The sequence below is a fragment of the Sus scrofa genome, chromosome 1 (assembly GCF_054392235.1).
Source record: "Sus scrofa isolate SSC_HxYL_T2T_F1_AM1 chromosome 1, Sscrofa_HxYL_maternal_Yorkshire_Landrace_v2.0, whole genome shotgun sequence".
NCBI lineage: Eukaryota > Metazoa > Chordata > Mammalia > Artiodactyla > Suidae > Sus > Sus scrofa.
In genome coordinates this window covers 131,114,903-131,134,766 of record NC_139383.1, presented here as the reverse complement: position 1 = coordinate 131,134,766, position 19,864 = coordinate 131,114,903, and the positions used below count along the sequence as shown (strand labels likewise).

General features: G+C 38.7%; 1 protein-coding gene across 39 annotated transcripts in view; it reads right to left on the bottom strand.

Moving 5' to 3' along the window:
* Positions 1–19,864, bottom strand: part of ATP8B4 (ATPase phospholipid transporting 8B4 (putative)) — a 263,719-nt gene that overhangs the window by 111,772 nt on the left and 132,083 nt on the right. For 16 of the 39 annotated variants that reach the window (XR_014811501.1, XR_014811511.1, XR_014811509.1 and 13 more), the window contains 3 exons: positions 18,425–18,495; positions 14,065–14,147; positions 3,114–3,272 (listed from right to left, as the gene is read on the bottom strand). Coding sequence is in view for 26 of the 39 variants with exons in the window: in XM_084970388.1 (XP_084826514.1) it covers positions 3,114–3,272; positions 14,065–14,147; positions 18,425–18,495 (313 nt within the window). In the remaining 13 variants the exon portion in view is untranslated. The remainder of the gene's footprint in view (positions 1–3,113; positions 3,273–14,064; positions 14,148–18,424; positions 18,496–19,864) is intronic. The other 23 variants (XR_014811506.1, XR_014811512.1, XR_014811510.1 and 20 more) reach the window with 4 other exon arrangements.

The following is a 19,864-nucleotide window of genomic DNA, read 5'->3' as shown; positions in this document are numbered from 1 at the left end:
TTAATCCACGGATCAAGGCCAGGGATAGAACCTGCGCCCTCATGGATACTAGCCAGATTCATTTCCACTGAGCCACGATGGGAACTCCAAGGAAGGTTTATTTATAAAAAGGACTATTTACAAAAATGTGGGTGGGTTTATAGGAGGTACAGGAGAAGTAAAAGGTTAATGCAGTAACCAAGGACTTAGCAGCAAGATGTTTCTCCATATGCACCAGGACAGAAGACCAAGAGGAGGGAGGGTTTCTAGACCCTAAAGAAGAGAGCTGTGTAAAGTTTGCAACCTTGGAGTCCCTGTCATGGTGCAGCGGAAACAAATCCAACTAGGAACCATGCGGTTGGGGGTTCGATCCCTGGCCTCACTCGGTGGATTAAGGATCTGGTGTTGCCGTGAGCTGTGGTGTAGGTCACAGACACGGCTCGGATCTGGCATTGCTGTGGCTCTGGCATAGGCCAGCAGCTACAGCTCTGATTAGACCCCTAGGCTGGGAACCTCCATATGCCTCAGGTGCAGCCCTAAAAAGACAATAAATAAATAAATAAATAAATAAATAAATAAATAAATAAATAAATAAAAGTTTGCAACCTTTAGAGAAAGAGTGACTTTATCTTGAAGGACCCAGCCAGCCTAAAGGGAGGCAGGCTGGGGGAATAAATACCTTTACTTCTGACTTCCTCTGATCTCTTCCCGGGGATCCCCAGTGACAGGACCCAAGTTTATGGTAACCTATTAATGTAAACCATACAAGTCAGCCTCCCAGGGCAGAGAGAAGAGTGTAAAATGGTGAGAGTAGATCTGGAGGAGCAAATGGAAGGCATCCAGGACAACAATGTCCTATGTGCCAAGACGGTGCTGACTCTTATAGACCCCTTACATGACTAAGACTTCTACCCTCAGAAACAGGACTTTCTCCTCTCTTGAGATAAAGGAGAAGCCATTACCAGGGAGTCATGGCCTCCTTGTTAATGTATATCAGATGTTTATAAACTATAGATCTATAAAGTAAATAAACCATGTTTGTTTCAACTATATCCTTGCATGATCCTTAGTGGCAGGTATAACTAGAGTAATAATACAGAATAGTTAATAATTTGATTTGGGTAACTTTCATAAAATCTAGGTGTTCACCTGGAACTTGTTCCCCATGTTAGGTGTCTTAAGACTTAGGGGCTCTAAGACACTCATTTGTTCAACTCTGACACTGACAAAATCAACCATTCCTCTGCCTGTCATTATTCCAGTTAAGCTTTCTATTATCATTTGTGCCCAGACTGATGTCAATGTAGGCATGCTCTGCTTTACAAATACCTGCCTTATGGAGATCCCCTGCCAGCGAAAAGAAGAGGGTGTTTCCCCACCAATATCCAAGAGCAGTATGTTTTCGCAACCCTCCACCTATGGAGCAGACAGTGCACTGAGAATTGATGCCAAAAGAAGGGAGAAGCAGGGAAGGAAGGAAAATAGCATTTGTCCTCTTGCATATGCATTACCTCACTGAGCCTTACAATGATTCTCCAACATACTCATTTTCCCTCATGTTACAGCAGAGAAAACTAAAGTCTGGGAAGTACAAGTAACCGAGGTTTAACATCCTAGAGCTGGTAAACAAATCTAACCCCAGATCTGTCCAATCCAAATTCTGTGAACTTCCTGTTATACTTTTTTGGAGGGAAACCTGTTCAACTTATCATTGCACTTCCCTCTATGTCCCTGCAGAGCCAACATGACAAAGGAAAACTTGGCCCCTGAGTGGCTCACATTAGCTGTCCTAGCATAACATGCTATAGCTAAGCCACAGTCCTGAATCAGTCATTCTGAACAAGCTCACACAAGCACAAACAAAATTTTGGACTACAGCCCAAGTCTAGGATGGTAGGAAATTCCTAGGATGGTGCACCCCCATTTCTCTAATGACAGAGAGCAAATCAAGAGGGTCCTTCCCTTCACAGGACCTCCGAGAAGTCTCTCCTTCACTAAGTATGATGACTAAAGTGAGAAGGTAAAGAGAGGTTAATGTATAAGCCTTGAACTCTTTTTCTCAATGCAAAATGCAAATAAGAAAATATGTGATCATAGGTTTATTCCCCTGACTAAAGAATAAAAGTACCTGATAAAAATATTATGAAACCAGATTCATCCCCAGGTAAAAGTTCATATACTGCCTCATTTCTAGGGATTTCCTAAGTCCTTACAATGGCAATGCCCCAAGCAACAAGATCCTTGCTAACACCCACAGCTGAGAGTATTTAGGAGGAATTGGAGGATTTGTCAAGATTTGGAACCCTTTTGAGTCTCTAATGAACATTTTGTTGTTTCTGAAGGAAGTCACTTAAAAACATTCCAATTTTGATTGCACATATAGTCAATGGGCCCAAAACACATCTTAATCTGGTGTCACAATAAACAGCATTTTAAAAATAAAGAGCTGGCAACTGAAGCCATGAGTACAATTTGAGAGGCTTTACGAAATGGAGCTACTGTAGGCTTCCTTAGCAGGATAATGCCATCTTGTGCCCTTAGAGATAAAGAAGAGACAGGAAAAGTGGTCACTAGGAAGAGTAAGAGGCAACTCCCCTCCCTCCGCCAACTCCCACCCCACCTTCAGCACGCACAGTCTTTCAGGACTCACTGTCCTGTTGACAAATGATAGAAGCAGCACAGAAGTATAAACAGAAATGACGGCAGGATCTCTAAGAAGGCTTTTCCCAAAAGGACTGCTTGACCTTTGCAAACTACAAAATTAACAGCAGACCCAGGGCTTTCCTTTATGCTCGACCTCCACTTTAAAGGCAGGCTGATTAATACATAAAATAATGGGGTTGACCCGGATGGAGTTAGAGAAATAAATTAAACAGTATCTAGCATCCACTGAGTAATTAAGGTCCAAGCACTCAAGAAGTTGATGACATCACTGGTTCCTCACACAGTGGAGCCACTCAGATTGGAGAGCAGCAGTGTCTTTCTCTGGTACCCTGCACTCTGCATTCAACCCAGAAGGGCCCCTTGCATGCAGTAAGAACACCGTGTCCATCCGGCCTGGAGAGCCAAAGGCTGTGACCATACAGATCTCAGGAAGGGCTCTCCCATCACCGACCTCGGGGAGTCAGCTGTACCTGCAAAAATAACCATTCCAAAACACCAGCTGGTATTTCTCAGGACACAGCCCCTCAGGATTATCTTCTCATTGCTGAGGGAGTGCTTACTCTCCTTCCAAGAGAGGACTCCTGTGAATTTATCTAATTTGTTGTTAGGCGCCTCACAGACAACAATCCCTGTAAAACACAAAAACAAACAAACAAACATCTTTATGACTCACCTTGAACTCTCTTTAGAAGCCTACAGTACCGTGTTAGCACCCTAACCTACATTTTCCTTATGTTTTGGACAGCACAGTGTTACACATACCTACACATAGCCTAGGTGGTACTAGGAAAAATCATCTCAGGGGAATACAAAGATGGAAATCCGTCAAATGTTCTCAAACATTCATTTCTGCACTATCCAAATGAGAATAGAAACCTCAAGAGCCATAGGATGATTTTCCCTTAAAAAACAAACAAACAAACAAACAAAAAACGCTCTACTTGTTTGTAACAAATGATTTTTGAAAATATAAAGCAGAGATAATCCTAAAAGTTTTTTATTTCATTCCTTTTTCCTTATTGTAACTTTTGCACAGGTTAAAAATGGCATACTTCCAGATGCGCAACCAAAGTTAATCGGATCTTGCTAGGCTTATAATCAGAATTTCGGGGGTCCCACTCTAGTCCGCCCCCAAGAAACCTGGGCCTTGTTTGCCACATGTGTCTAAGAATGCATGTGATTCCTTTCAGCTGTCCTATGCTTCTTATCTTGATTAGATTCAGAGCTCTGGGGGACTCTCAGAGGCACCATGTAACTTGCCCCAAACTGGCCAGAAGATGTTTCTAGTTTTTTGGGGGTTTTTTGGTTTTTTTTTTTTTTTTTTTTTTTTTTTTCAATACAAAACCCATTCCAAACTAAGGGCAAGCCCATTCCAAATCTATGAATCAATTCGTTCCATAATTCCAATGAGAAAATACTCTTTCAGGGTGGGGGTTCTCTTGATAGAAAAAGAAACCAGAAATAATCTTTCATGGGACCCTGTCACAAATCGTATCTCTTAGATGTGAGTATATTTGCACAGCTAATGGTTGGTGTTAACTCTTCATAAGTAACGAGCACAAAAACTTGAAAGAGAGAGGAAGGAAGGAAGGAAACTGAAGAGGGAAGAAGGAAGGGAAAAGGAGATTGTAGGTAGATCTACACAGGGCTCGAGCCAGTCAGGGGTCTGATTAGCGCCTACAAAGTTCTCTCTTGAAAACAATAAAAATACATTTATTTCATCAGAAGCCAAAAGGATAGGTTGGAACATAAAAAGTGGCATTTGGAAAATAAAAGAGGGAAACATGTCTTCCACATTGACTGAAGGGAAGAGAGACCAGCCAGGCCTTCAGAACCTCTGTATTACACTGTTACATCACCCATCAAGCATCTTCTGAACTGAGAGGTTTCTTACATGGGCACCCTTCCTTCCTAAGATGATACGTTTTTCTTTTATTTATTTTTTTTTTATTTTTTTTAGAATTTCTGCAATACAAGCTTTTATTCGAAAATGACTATTTTATTTAACTAGCGATTGACTGAACCAATCTGTGCAATAGAAATCATAAAACAGTTTACATTCCAAATAATAAACATTGTCATACTCAAATGCAGTAAAGGATAAAGGAGTGAATTCTAATATCTTTCCTATTTCTTTCTTTCTAAAAAACTGATGGAAATTTTCAAACTATTTCAGCTATTAAATTATTTTTCCACTTGAATCTGCAGTTCTCGCTTTTTCTTTTCATATAGAAAAGAAAAAAGACCTGAGTTTCCTGTTCCACAATTTTCAGCACAGGGTGTTTTAGTCTCCTACTGCTGATGTATCAAATCATCACAGACATGGCAGCATAAAACAAGAGAGCTTATAATCTTAGAGTTCTGGAGTTGAGAAATCTAACTGGGTAACATGTCTGTACTCATTATGGAGGCTTAAGGGGGAGGATCCATTTATTTGCCTTTTCTGGCTGACAGAGGATCCTGAATTCCTTGGCTTATGGTCCCATCCTCCTCCCAACAGCATAGGACCATCCAGCCACTCTCACTGTCTCTGCTCTTGTCATCAATGTTGTTTGTTTTTTGACTCGAACCTTTTTTTCTCTCTTTTATAAGGACTTTGTCATTATACTGGGCCCATGTAGACAATTGAGAATAACTGCTCTATCTCCAGATCTTTTCCCATTGGAAAAGTCCCTTTTACCATGTAAAATAACGTATTCCTAGGTTCTTAGGATTAGGATTGTGGACATTTCAGGAGGACTGCTATTCAGTTTACCATATGGGGCTTAGCATATTTTAAAATTTCTGCCTTTTTTTTTGTTGTTGTCTTTTTGCCTTTTCTAGGGTCACTCCGGTGGCATATGGAGGTTCCCAGGCTAGGGGTCTAATCAGAGCTGTAGCTGCTGGCCTATGCCACAGCCACAGCAACGCGGGATCCGAGCTGTGTCTGCGACCTACACCACAGCTCACAGCAATGCTGGGTCCTTAACTCACTGAGCGAGTTCAGGGATCAAACCCACAACCTCATGGTCCCTAGTCAGATCCATTTCTGCTACGCCACAATGGGAACTCCTGCTTTCCTTTTAAAACTCATGAACATAGGTGAAAAAAGCCAGTTGTCACATGACCTGATCACTTCTAACCAACCAGATTACTAATGTTAATAGACACTGCGTGAGAAAAACAATAACAAACCAGACCCTGGAACAAATGAGAGACTCAGAACTCAGGACCACCTTTCCAAACTCATCTACCTTTCCCTAATATCACAAAAGAACCTACTAAACACTCTCAACCAGGACACTCACTGGTTTCTTCCAAGATGTCCACTGCTAAATGTTAGCGTGCTGGCAGGAGGATTGGGATGAGGCTAAACAGCCTGTACAAAGTCATTTTTTATAGAAAGGGGAGTGGCTAAATTCTGGCTTGCTCCCATTCTAGCATATCACAGATATTAAAAAGTAAATTCAAACAGATTTCAACCAGCCCAAGTTGTTTAGACAGTTACGTTGTGGAAGAGGAGGTTTTTTTCTAAACTCTAAGAATTCAGTATCTCTTTTTTTTCCTGACCAATATTGTTCCTTCCTAAATCTGGTAGAACTTTGAATTGGGTATCACCAGCCAAACCTATATAAAATAATGAATCACCAACAACCCTTAAAGCTTACAGTTTCTTGACCAAAGACTTAAGACTTACTTCTCAGGCTTCAAACTTGGACAAAAAAAAAAGAGCTTTGGGCAAAAACAACATGATATACAGTCCTGCCAACAGGAATATAAAAAACAGACTCATTTGATCATTTTTATTGTTGCAAGCAAAGACTGACATGGAGGCAAATATAGCCTTGAACATGCTGCCTCACTCCTCCCTGGCCCCAAGGCCCATCACTTCTGGCCTGACACAAAGGGTGTGGTTCTAGACAGGAACAGGCAGTAAGGCCAAGGGGCTCAGCCTCAGCTTTTGGAGGCCAAGCCCCAATTCAGCCCTTCTGGAAGAATGTGGTCCCATTGATTGAAGTATATACTAAACACAGGGCCCAGTCAAAACAAAATGGCAGGAACGAAGCCAAGCTACTTTTTTTTTTTTTTTTAATCTTTAGAGTACTCAGATTCCCCTTTCGTAGCCCTGTTAGCACAAAACACAAGCTTCCCAATGTCTTTTCTCCCTCTTTCCAAAAGGGGTGAACATGTTCCTTTGAAGGAAGCACTGTCTTCATTTCTGTATCCCCATAACCTATTATACTGCCTAGATAATAGAATCTTAATAAGTATTTGCTCAAGAGATGGACAGAAAAATGGTTTCAAAAGAGAGACTGGAAGAAGACCTGGGTATTAGAGCAGAGCTAAGAGGAATGAAAAAAGTGGGTATGTTTCTATGGTAAGAATGATAAAGGGGATTGAAAAACCTAATCGACAGCCACAATGGGGACTCAGGTTGGCCTAACTCTAAAGAGATACAAACAGATCTGCGAACACTGAAAACAAGGTGGGCAATGTAAAGCACATTAGAAACAACCAAAAATACATCCCCGATGTAAAACATAATAAGGACTAGAGAAAAACTGTAGGACCCTTCTTCCTTTTGCAAATTGTGTCAAAGAGTAAAAGGCAGTCAACAGTCAGTTGGACAATGAATGAGAAAACAATTTTGGAAAAACAGCATCATTTCTCACATAGTTATTCACTGAACACATGTTTAGAGAACAAAGCCATTTCTAATGAGCAATTTAAAAAACTGGGGAAAAATCATATCAATAATGAAGTATAAATACAATGAAACTAGGCAGTCACATTTGTTTGCTTCTCTGAAGAGAACAGACGTGAAAGCACGTAGCACTTCATCCAGTTAGCAATCACACAGAAATGCTCTAGGCCTGTACCAAACAAAAGCCACAAGATTTTACTCTGAACTGTCTCAACATTCTAAATTTAGTCAGCTGGACTGTTGGTTAATTACTAACCTAATAACCTTCTCAAACTAGAGTGTTTACCTTAAAGTGGAAATCTGTAATTTATCATGAAAATGGAACTCCGTACCCTGTACTGCAAGATTTTCCAGAGCAGTTGATTTCTTTATTTATGGATATTATTATTATCAATGCTTATTGATTATCTGCAGGACAACTCTTCCCTAAGACAAATTACCTATTGAATCAGACATCATTGTCATTGCTGTTCAAGAGTTTCTCTAGCCTAGAGCTTAGAGTTTAGAAGCCTGTCTTCTACTGTTGCCCTAATGATTGTGACAAGCACTTATTTTTTTCTTAGAAAGAAGAGTTTCACCTTCTTATTTCCTAAAACCTCATTATCCTTCAATCATTAAGCCTTAGGCTCCCATCATTGCCATCAGAACAGCCATGTTAACATCAGCAGTAAAGAGGAGAGTTATTCTTCCTGTCTTCACAAGGACCCTAAGTTTCACGCAGTCACATCAGCTCTGCTATTGGGTTATGCTTCTGTCCAGGTGAGTGGGAAACCTATCTGGTAAGTTCAAAAAGTTACAAGATACTAACCGCTGCTTTTGTGTGTGTGTGTGTGTTTTTGAAACAAAAGGAAATGCTTGTTTTTCTGCATTTTAATTACACATATGCTCTTCTTTAAAAAGGACCACAAAATATACAAAGATTCCTGAAATGAAGAGTCAACCTTTCCCTGGTTCACAACTCAGTAATAACAGTCATACAAAATATGTAAACTTGTCATAGTTGCAAAAAAACAGATCTTAGTCCAGCCAGTCACAATATGCAAAAGATTCTTAAACACATTTGAACAAGTCACATCCAGGGCTTTCCCCAAGGCATAAGAATGTCCAGTTTACAAATGTATAATTGAAACTATTTCCGGTTACTTAATTCGTAAAAACTTGTCAATTCCTGTAAGACTTTTATATGAAAAATCAAGACCCATTCTATTATATACTTGTCATAGTATTAGATCAAGTTATGCATCTTTTCTTATAAAATTCAACAGACTACCTATCAATTTGTTCTGATGTTTGAAATGTATAAAAATATTTATATGAGAACTTTTCAAATAAATGGACATACCCCAACTCTAGCTTGCATGCACTGGTCTCTATGTTTGGCCAGCTCTTCTATAAACTCTTGTCAGGGATCCTGACATTCAAGATCCCTCAGAACATTGCTACTTTTTAGAAACATGATGATGTCATCTGAGACTGGATGGACTTTATCTCTGGTAATTCCTTTTGCACTTTCAGGTTTAAAGTATATTCTTACTTCTCACCCTGATTAGAGGCTACCCAGTAATGCTCATTCTCCTGATTCTCCAATGCTGCTGTTTTGTTTGCAGAGTAGAGCCTCTCATGTCCTTTCATAGACTAGGCTTTGCCAGTAGTCCTGGGTTCATATTCCTAGCTCCTCTACTTAGTAACCATGTGACCTTTTTAAATTATTCAATTTATGAGTTCCCATCATGGCTCAGTGGTTAACAAACCCAACTAGTATCCATGAGGATGTGGGTTCGATCCCTGGTCTTGCTCAGTGGGTGAAGGATCTGGCATTGCAGTGAGCTGTTGTGTAGGTCCCTTCTGTGGCTTGGATCCCACATTGCAGTGGCTGTGGTGCAGGCCAGCATCTTCAGTTCCAATTCAGTCCCTAGCCTGGGAATATCCATATGCCATGGGTGTGACCCTAAAACCAGACAAAAAAAAGACACCCTCCCCCAAAAAAGTTATTCAATTGATTTGAGTCTCAGATTTCTTGTCATATTGGAAGTAATAATAATCTCTTCCTCCCAGGGATATAAGGATTTAATAAGACAATGTGTGCAGTTACTTAGCCTGTATCTGGTACACAGTGAGTACTTGTTCATATGTCAACATCATGTGCAGGGCCTGAGAACTTTAGGACTTTTATCTAATTAAAGGCTTCTTTGAGGATGAGCCCTTGTTCAAGTCTGTCTTCTCCCCTAGGCTCTAAGTGCTATGAAAGCAAGGCCTCAGTCTGGCCTATTTAACCACTGTATCCCCAAGCTTAGCAAACCCCTTGACAATGTGTCAAACATACATTTAGTGAGTAAATGAACAGGTGACTGAGTGAATGGACAACAGAAAAGACTAAATGAAAGCTCAGGCCATGCCTAAAGAGGTCACCAGCAAAACACTCTTCTTGGGTTTAAGAGCCCAAGTGGGGAGGGGACTTACCAGAGATGTCCTGAGGCCTTACGCATCTCAGTTTTGATCTTTGTATTGCCCCCATTTTGGAGTCCCCAATGAGGATTTCTCTAGGGGTGGGAGTGGGAAACTCAATTCTTCTGATACTTAGAAGATGTGCATTTATGATACCAAGACAGAACACTATAGCTGTTTGCTGAAGAAAATATTCTGACAAATCTCAGAAGCAAAAACTACATGGTAACTTAGAAGCGAAAATAAGACCATACTCAGATTTGCCCAGAAGTCACAGGCTAAAAGACAGACAGACAGACTGTGGTGTGTTTGTGGTATAGTGGTGAGCATAGCTGCCTTCCAAGACATACAGACAGAGCACAGGAAATGGCATGTTTCATCCATCTACGGCATCTATTAGACCTTGCCATAGCCAAGCAGGGCGTTTCCCTATGTACGCAATGCTGATAGCATACTTTCAATTTAAGCTCAAGGATGCAATATCTGGTTTTAATTTGTACAATTCAAGGAAATCTTTTTCAGTCACCAGAGGAAAACCTGAAATCTGTTGAAACCCCATTATGACAAAGGTGAACAGAAGAGACCAAAAAGAGGAGATAGAAAAAGAATGGAGGAGTAAAAGGATCAAAAGAAGCTTGATAATATACATGAAGATATGCTGTAATTCTACATACTTCATAGTGCATCTTGTCCTTAGAGGTGCTTAATGAACAGACTCAATAAACTAATTAATACAGAGGGAGTGATGAAAACATAAAATATTTAAAAATAACAGAAAAGAGACAATGCAAAGAGAGGAAATAAGTAAACTAACATAAAGAGTGGAAGAGGAAGATGTAAAGAGGATGGTTAGAAAAAATGCAAAAAGGGAGGGTAGACAAATGGTGAAATGGGATCATTAGAGAAATGTGTATATATATATATAATATATGGTACATGAACATGTGTATCAGAGGCAAGGAGAGAATGATTAAAACTAGGGCTTGAAAAGACCCCCCAAAAAACAAAAACGACAAAAAACAAACAAACAAACAAACAAAAAACACACTAGGGCTTGGAAAGAAGGGAATAGAGGAAAAGTTGAAGGCTATACGAAAGCAAAAGCAATCATGAGAAGGATGTGGGGTTTGTTAACTGTCCCAATTCTTTCAAAGACTTTTCCACAACTTGCCTCACTCTCTTGGTCTTTACATTTGGCTGCTAACAGGGGAAATCTAATTTGTATATTGTATCTAATTTATTTCCCCTTAATCCCTCTATTCATTTTTCAGATGCTTTCTTGGAAATAGGAAATCATATTTTAATATGGCTAACCCCATGGAACATCATATTGCCTTAAACTTTAAGGCAGATTGAAAGTCAACCCAAGATTTAAGAATGAAAAAATGAATGAGTAAATTTAGCAGAAAGCTGATACTTAGCCCAGAATTGTACCAGCCTCATAAATCCAGCATTACATGTTCTCTGAAAACTGACCACAGTTTATGTATAAATGAGAGAAAAGAGAGGTCTGCGTTGCCTTCATTAGGGAAAACAATTATACGTTAGAGATTTGGTGAATTACCTAAGCTGTGTGAAGCAAATTCAGGCCACAGTTATCAAGTAATAGTTATTAATGCACTTTTTTGGCTATACCTGTGGCATGCAGAAGTTCCTGGGCCAGGAATCAAACCCGTACCACAACAGTGAGCCAAGACACAGCAATGACAATGTTGGATTTTTAACCCACTGAGCTACCAAGGAATTCTTAATGCACTTTTAAAATAAACTATATGAAATATTTTTTAAAAGACTATATATGGAAGACCTTTAAACTCTCAGGACCTGTTATCCCACTTGTGATAAAGGCATTGCTTTAGGTGAGGAGGTGTTGCACTGCTTAAGCCCAAGCAACTCCACTTATATTAGTTTGAACTTGGGATTTCTGTGCTGGTTTGGAGAAAGGATTCTGAAGAAAAGACATTACAACACTACCACCGCCACACAGGAAGAGGGGGCCCAGCATTCTTGCTTTGTTGTACATGTTCCCATCAGGAAGCTTCCTCCTCACCCACTGTTTCACACTCTTTCCTCAATCCTTTTACCTTAGGCCCTTCCTCTCCTGTCCCATGTCTTTCTGAGTCCTGATGCTGAACCTGACCCCCACTTCTGGCACCTGCCACCATTTATTCGTACATTCAGCAAGTATTTATTGAGCACCTGCTACATGCCAGGCTTTGCTCTAGGGACTTGGCACATATCACTAAGCAAACAAAGAGACCTGTGCAGCATACACTGCAGCAGGTAGAAATAGACAATAAATGATAAACTCAGAAAATAAGCAAGTTGTAGAGTATGCCAGATGGCGATAGCTCTATATGAAGGGAAAAACGTCAAACAGGATGGGGAGGATTTAGAAGAGTGGGAAGTCATGTTGAAGAGCAGGATTCTTGGCCCCATTCCTGCAGTTCCAAGTAAAAAATTGACCTAGTCCAGCCTGGCCCTTTATACATTATATATAATCCTGGAATTGATCTATGGTCAGAGGGTGTGGTAGAGACAGTCACCACTCAACAAATATCCATACGTGTTATCGCCCAGCTCCATCATAGGTCATGTGACCTGTGCTGGCCAATGAAATGTGAGAGGAAGAGCAGTTAAAAGTCACCTTGCCCCTTTCTGCTTATCCTTACTTGGATGTGTCCACCTCAGAGGAATTACTCTAGGCACCACAGCTATGAAATGAGAAGGGCCACCCAACTGGCATCAGACGTGACATGAGGAAGAAATAAACTTCTGTTTATGCCACTGTGATTTCGGGGTTGTTTGTAACTGAATCAGAGTGTAGGCTATCTGTGCCAGTACCTATGAAAGGAAATGCACTGATAATTAAAACCTCATTTTCTGCTTTTTATTGGTAAAGGAAGCAAAAAATCATGAATTTTTATGTCATCATCAATTGACAGAGGTTTAAAGGTCCAATTCTGCTAGGAAAGAAATGAGTAATGGTAAATTATATTTAGGTTGCCCTTGTAGGACTCACAAACATGTTGCGATGTATTTTAAGCAAGAATTTTGATTCATGAACACAATTTACTTTTCTTGGATTCACGTAACAGTAAAATTCCATTGAAAAAATTACTTAGTACAAAATTATAATTTGTTTTAATCTAATGAAAATAGTTCTTGGGCCATTCAGTTTCCTGGCTGTTCCTCTGAATTAAATCTCTAGCTGGAAGAATTTTTTTTTCTATAAACATTTGTTAGAACAGCATTCATTTAAGAAAGATTAAAATATTAACAGTATCCAGACAGAGTTTATAAATGAATGCAAAGCACAGGCAATATAAGCTCTAAACTATGCACTGAGAAACCTTTATAATGTGTATTGGCCTGTGCCCTAATTCATGGGCTCATACCAAAATCCTGTCCACATTTTCCTTGTGGACTCCAAAGAAAACATTTTGAAAGATAGTCTCAAACTCATAAATATTTGTTAATAAATAAAATAAATCTGTATGGAAATACTGATATTCAAGGAGGCCATTGAGGGGTAGCAGAAAGATCCCAAAGAATCTCCCATAGCCTGTCGAGGTGCCTATAGTCCTACCGTTGATGGCCCTCTCCTTTAACTCAAAAGATTTTGTTGCTCAGTGACCACTTTCACAGAAAAGAACAAAACATAGCTGGAGCAGAACAGGCAGAAGGGACCATGCTGAGGAGCAGAGGACTGGGTTGAATAGTGTGAAGATGGTGACAACAAAAGCATGGTCTAAAAGAAAGGGCAACAGCTGACCAACTGAGAAGAAATCAAAATATTCCTCTCCAACACCCATTCTCATTAAGACATTATGCCAGGCTCTCTGCAAGATACAGAAATATATGAGGCAAGATTACTGTGTTCAGCAAGTCTGCAGTCTAGTGTTCAGTCTTTGTTATGGAGCCAGAGAATGGATGGCTCATTAGAGCTTGGAACAAGCACATGGCCTGTCTTCATCCTCAGAAAGACTGCATAAGGCCCCAGGGAGACACAGGTCAGGCATGTGAAGAGTATTGAGGGACTAGAGGGACAGAGATCTAGAGAAGAGGAAACAAGGACGAAAGGAACAATAAACTGATAAACCATCTTCCCTTTGGTAAACACTTTTACTCTTTAGCTAGCGTGAGAAGAGATTACAGCCTTTGATGCCTGGAGAATTTTATGTTCTTCCACCAAATAAAAAGAAACATAAATTGAATTTCAGATAATTAGTTTGCTACACTGCTTTGTTACAAAAGCTTTTGAGTTTTGTTTGTCAGTTTTAAACACTTACCATCAAACTCAGCAAGTCTGTTAATATCTGCTCCAAGTTCTGAGGTAACTGATAGTGCATGGCGTACTTTAAGGTTCGTTTCTCTGTGAAATGAATTGACACGATATGAACTTTTTCATGGAACAGCCCAACAGCACCTTCCACAAAGCCACCAGGGAGGTGTAGTACATGCAAAATCCAACACAAGAGATTTATGGAACTCCCTCTGAATGTCCTTCAGACTGTTCTCACTACCTTCGGAAAGTGAACAGGGTTTTTCAGGCTCCTATGAGTTGGCATTCCACCCACAGCCCATCTGTATAACAACACAGTAATCTGTTTTGCTATTCGGAAAAACAGAGGAGGTAATAAACATGGTTTCATTTGAACCTACTTAGACCTCATGCATGAATTACAAAACACGGTAGGAATGGAATCACAGTTGCCAAATCACTCCAGAGGAGGAGGCCAATATCATTCCAGAGTCTGCTATCTGTGTAGTTTTACTTCTAAGAGATGGTCATGGCTAATTTCACAGTAGCTGAAATTCAAATGAGAAAAGGAATACAGCTTTCTTTTTTTTTTTTTGGAGAATCCAGCCAAGAATCCCAAAAGTCTAGAGTCATACACCTAGACAGGAACTAAGCACATGACAGTGAGTTGGTCAGCTTCTTCCAGGCAGGACCACACAGACATTAGACAATAGTTCTCTGGTATTTATGAAATGAGCAGCAGTGAAGATTCTATAACCATCATTCAAGTCTTTTGTTTAAAGGGCTGGCCATGCCAGTTTCCTCACTGAGTTCAACCTAATCTCCTACCATAGTTTATGATCATCTGTCAGAGTTCTATCTTAATGGAAATGTTTAATAATGGGATCATTCAGTCAACAAATATTGATTGAATGCATACCACAGTCACCCATGAAACTCATGCAGCCCCCAGGGTTATTGTCCTCTTGAGGAAACCAAGAGGTAAGTTAAAAAAAAAAAAAAAAAAAGCAAATATGGAGGGCATCAAGAAAAGCAATGTCTCAGAGTTCTCATTGTGGCTCACCAGGTTAAGAACCCAACTAGTATCCATAAGAATACCAGTTCAATCCCTGGCCTCACTCAGTGGGTTAAGGATACGGCATTTCTGTGGCTGTGGCATAGGGTGGCAGCTGTAGCTCCAATTTGACCCCTACCCCAAGAACTTCCATATACCACGGATGCAGCTATAATTTTTTTAAAAAATTAATTTAACTTAATTTTTAAAAAAGCAAATACCATCTTTTGGAAGTGCATGTCAAAACATCAATAACTGAATTTAGAGAACTGAACAGATATCTGAGATGGCATTTAATCGAAATGTCCTATGAATGAGTTTCACAATGATATTACAATAATATGAACCCAACCAAGGAATGCCCATTGGTGAAACAGCTCTCTGCAGGAAACATTAAGTTGGATAGATAAATGAAATTAAATTGTCTAAAAGTAATCTTATTGATCTAAATCTATCAACTCCTAAGAGGCAAAATGAGTAGGGATTGAGATAGGCAAGGATAACTTCATAATTGAGGCAGAAATTGAGCTGGGATTGATGGAGGGAGAAGTGGTGTTGAGATAAAAGGACATGTTTGGTCATTTAAGTGACTTTTCAAATAATTCAAACAGTCAGTTACACCAACTAGGCCAGACAGCTCTCATCCTTAACCCTACTCTATACAACATTTCACTCATCAAAGTTCATCATCATGTCACATTACTTCCTCAGGATTTTCTCCAATAACTCACTTCCACCTTCAGATGTGGAAATTAAAGGGAAAGAATAAGGCAGCACATAGGCTGCACTGACGAACAACAACAAGAAAAAATTCCCAAATACCTTTGGTGTCATGTTATGCTCTTCTTAAATATGCTCCAATATCTTGATAAATTTAAAATTATTTTTGGTGTAATAAATAACACAGAAAGATCCTTTGTATAGGACACTGACATCTACGCAGTCAAGATACAGAACATCTCAAACACCACAAGGATTCCTCAGGCGTCCCTTTGTGGCCACACTTGGCTGCTTCCTCCAACCCATATTTAATTCCTGGCAACCCCTAATTTGTTATCCATTTCTCTAATTTTATAGAGATGTTACATAAAGGGAATGGCATAGTATGGAACCCTTTGGGATTGGCTTTTTTTCAGTTAACACAATTTTGTGAAGGTTGATCCAGGTTGTTGCAAGTATTAATAGTCCATTCGTTCCTTCTGCTCAGTAGTACTCCACCATATGGATATACCACCATTTGTTCAACTACTTACCTGTTGAAGGACATGTAAGTTGTTTCTAGCTTTCGGATGTTACAAATAAACCTATCCTAAACATTTGCGTACAATTTTTTGTGTAAACGTAAGTCTTCATTTCTCTGGGACAAATGCCCAGAAATGAAATTACTGGGTTGTATGGTAGTTACATGTTTAGTTTTTTAAGAAACTGCCAAACTGATTGTAGCATTTTACATTCCCATCAGCAATGTGTGAATGATCCTGTTTCTCAACATCCTTGCCAGCACTTGGAGTTCTCACTATTTTTTATTTTAGCTATTCTGATAGGTGTGAAGTGATATGTCATTGTGGTTTTAATTTTAACATCCCTAATGGCTAATGTTGTTGGGCAACATTTCATGAGCTTATTTGTCATCTGTACTGAAATGGTGAAATGTCCCTTTATGTCACCTGCCAATTTTCCAGTTGAACTGTTTGTTTGTTTTTTACTGCGGAGTTTTGAGTATTTTTCATGTATTTAAGATAAAAGTCCTTTGTCAAATGATAGTTTGCAAATATTTTCTCCTAGTCTGTAGCTTGTTTTTTCATCCTCTTAACATGGTATTTTGCACAGAAAAAAAAATTAATTTGATGAAGTCCATTTTGTCAAATTTTCCTTTTATAGATTATGCTTTTTTGGGTCAAATCTAAGAACTTTTTGACTAGCCTTAGATCTTAATGATTTTCTACTATGTTTTTCTCTAAAGATTTTATAGTTTTATGAGGTTTTTGGTGTTTTTGTTTTGGTTTGGTTTGGGGTTTTTTTTCGAGCTTTTTGGGGGTTTTGGTTTTTGGATTTTGTTGTTGTTGATACTTTTTAGGGCCACAGGTAATGGCATATGGAAGTTCCCAGGCTAGGGATTGAATCTGAGCTTCAGCTGCCAGCCTATGCAACAGCCACAGCACAGCCACACCAGATTCGGGCCTCATCTGCAACCTATACCACAGATCACAGTAACGCCAGATCCTTAACCCACTGGGCGAGGCCAGGGATCAAACCCACGTCCTTGTGGATACTAGTTGGGTTCATTACCACTGAGCCACAATGGGAACTCTCTATAGTTTTATGTTTTATAGTTGAATTTATTTCCCTTAATAGCTACAGGACTATTCATATTATCTCTTTCATATTGGATGAGTTCTCATAGTTTCTTTTATGACAAAGTGGTTCATTTTATCTAAATTGTTAAATTAATGTACATAGAGCTGTTTGTAGTATTTGCTTATCCTTTTGATGACTTCAGGATCTGTCATAATATCTCCTGGTTCATTCATACTATTCTTAATTTGTATCTTCTATTTTTTTTTTCTTTCCCAGTCTTCCTAAAAGTTTGTCAATTTTATTGATGCTTTCAAAGAATTGGCTCTTTGTTTCATTGATTTTCTCTATTGTTTATCTATTTTCAAAGTCATAGATTTCTGCTCTTTATCTTCTTCCTTCTACTTGCTTTGAGTCTCTCTTGCTATTTTCTAGGTTCAATAGATGGAAGATTAAATAATTAGAGATTTTTCTCTTTTTAAGTATATACATACTTTGCTATAAATTTCCCTCTTAGCATTATTTTAGCTTCTGCCCAATACAACACTAGGATCACACAGGCTGAACTCTATTGCATAGCTCAACACATCAATGATTTGGAAGGCATTGGTTAAACTATTGGTTCTTTTGTCAGACTACCAGGTTTGAGTCCTAGCTTCATTTTTTAGAAGTTTACAACAAATTATTTTGTTTCGCTAAGCCTTCATTTTCTCATCTGTACAACAAGTCTTACATCAGGATTAAATGATAAGGTCCATCTAAAGCATGTACATAGTATCTTTAAAATGTAAACACAGAGATTGTCATACATTCCATTTTTCTATTTCCCCAACTGTACCCAGAACAACTCATGGTCATCTCTAGGTCCATCTTTGCTGCTGCAAATGGCAGTATTTCATTCTTTTTATGGCTTTGTACATATATGTACCACATCTAAGAATAAGGTTTAAGGTTTAAGTTAGGTCTTGTTTCTAAAGCCATTACTCTTAAAATCAACTGGAGATCAACCTAATTGATTATTTTAACCTTAAAAACTTACCCATCTAGCTCAGCAGTTTCAATATAACAGAGGCCATATGGCTCACTGCTTGATAGGAGAAGCAGATCAGCCTATTTTGTAAAACCAAAATAAAGAATACTTGAGAGGGGAAGATTGACATAAAGCCTTCTACATTGTATCACCCCTCCACTACTGACAAGACAGCAGAGCCCTAGAACAAAAGAAGCGAAATCCTGTTCTACCTCTCTGCCACATGCCCTGAATCAAACACACCCTCTACTTCCTTATTCTTGCTGTACATGCCCTTGACCATCAGAACACAAAAAAGGCAGGAGAAAGCATTTAAATTAATAGCCACTTTATTTACTTTTTAAATATAAATGTATAAAATATACATATATTTCTATATAAAAATTATATATCATTTACAGAAATACATAAAATTCTATTTTATTTATTTGATAATTACCAATGGAAAATATAAAATTTTTCCCAATAAATAATTGGAAATACTTACTCACATACTTCAATTCCTTAGTTATCAGTTAAGAATAGAAGGCAGGCAATGAAGAAGGGGAAGGACAAAAGTGAAGGAGGAGGAAGAAATTGACAGCAATAGAAAAAATAAAAAAGCAAGGAAATGTTTAAAAGAGAAAGGGATTAAAGGAAAAACAAAATTAAAAAGATAAACAAGAAAAAATAAAAAGATGGATGGTGTAAGAAAAAGGAACGAGAAGCAAAAAGCAAGGGTAAGCAAGAGTGCAGGATAGAAGAAAAAACGTGGTAAAGCAGAAAGCATTCAGAGGCAGGTAGTTGGTCTTTCACAGAGAAAAATTATCCTATTCAGCTATTCATCTGTGCTTTGGAATGACCCATCCAAAACCAGTTTCAGAATTCCAGTAGCTTTCTACATTGGAAAAAAATGTTTATTTTAAATTTCAAAATTTATTTTAAAATAAGGGTTTTTATGAAATTTCAAGAAGTTGAATATCTAAAAAGAACTAAAATTACAGCAATTTATTTTTGACACATTAGCCTGACAATTTTCTAACTCTGTCTAAATGTATAATTAGCATTCTCAGACTTAAACTTTTCTTACCTTTGTTTTTTAAAATATTAAAATTGCCCCACTCTCGAAACCCAGAGGTTAAATTTAAAAACAATCCACCCATTTCATTGACTCAAGTTTTAAATTTTTATCTAAAAAATAGGTGAAGTGTAGGTGCTTGTGGAGGGGTGGTGGGTATAGTTTTATGTAAATTGTGATGAAACAGAACCAAAAAAACAACTCAGTGACAAGCCCCTAACAGAATAAATGGGTTTACACTAACAAGGTTCTTCCTCAACTCTACATGAAAGAATCACAGACTCAAGGCAGAAATTATTTTCTAGGGAATTCCCCTTGTCGCTCAGTGGTAACAAACCTGACTAGCATCCATGAGCATTTGGGTTTGATCCCTGGCCCCTCTCAGTGGTTAA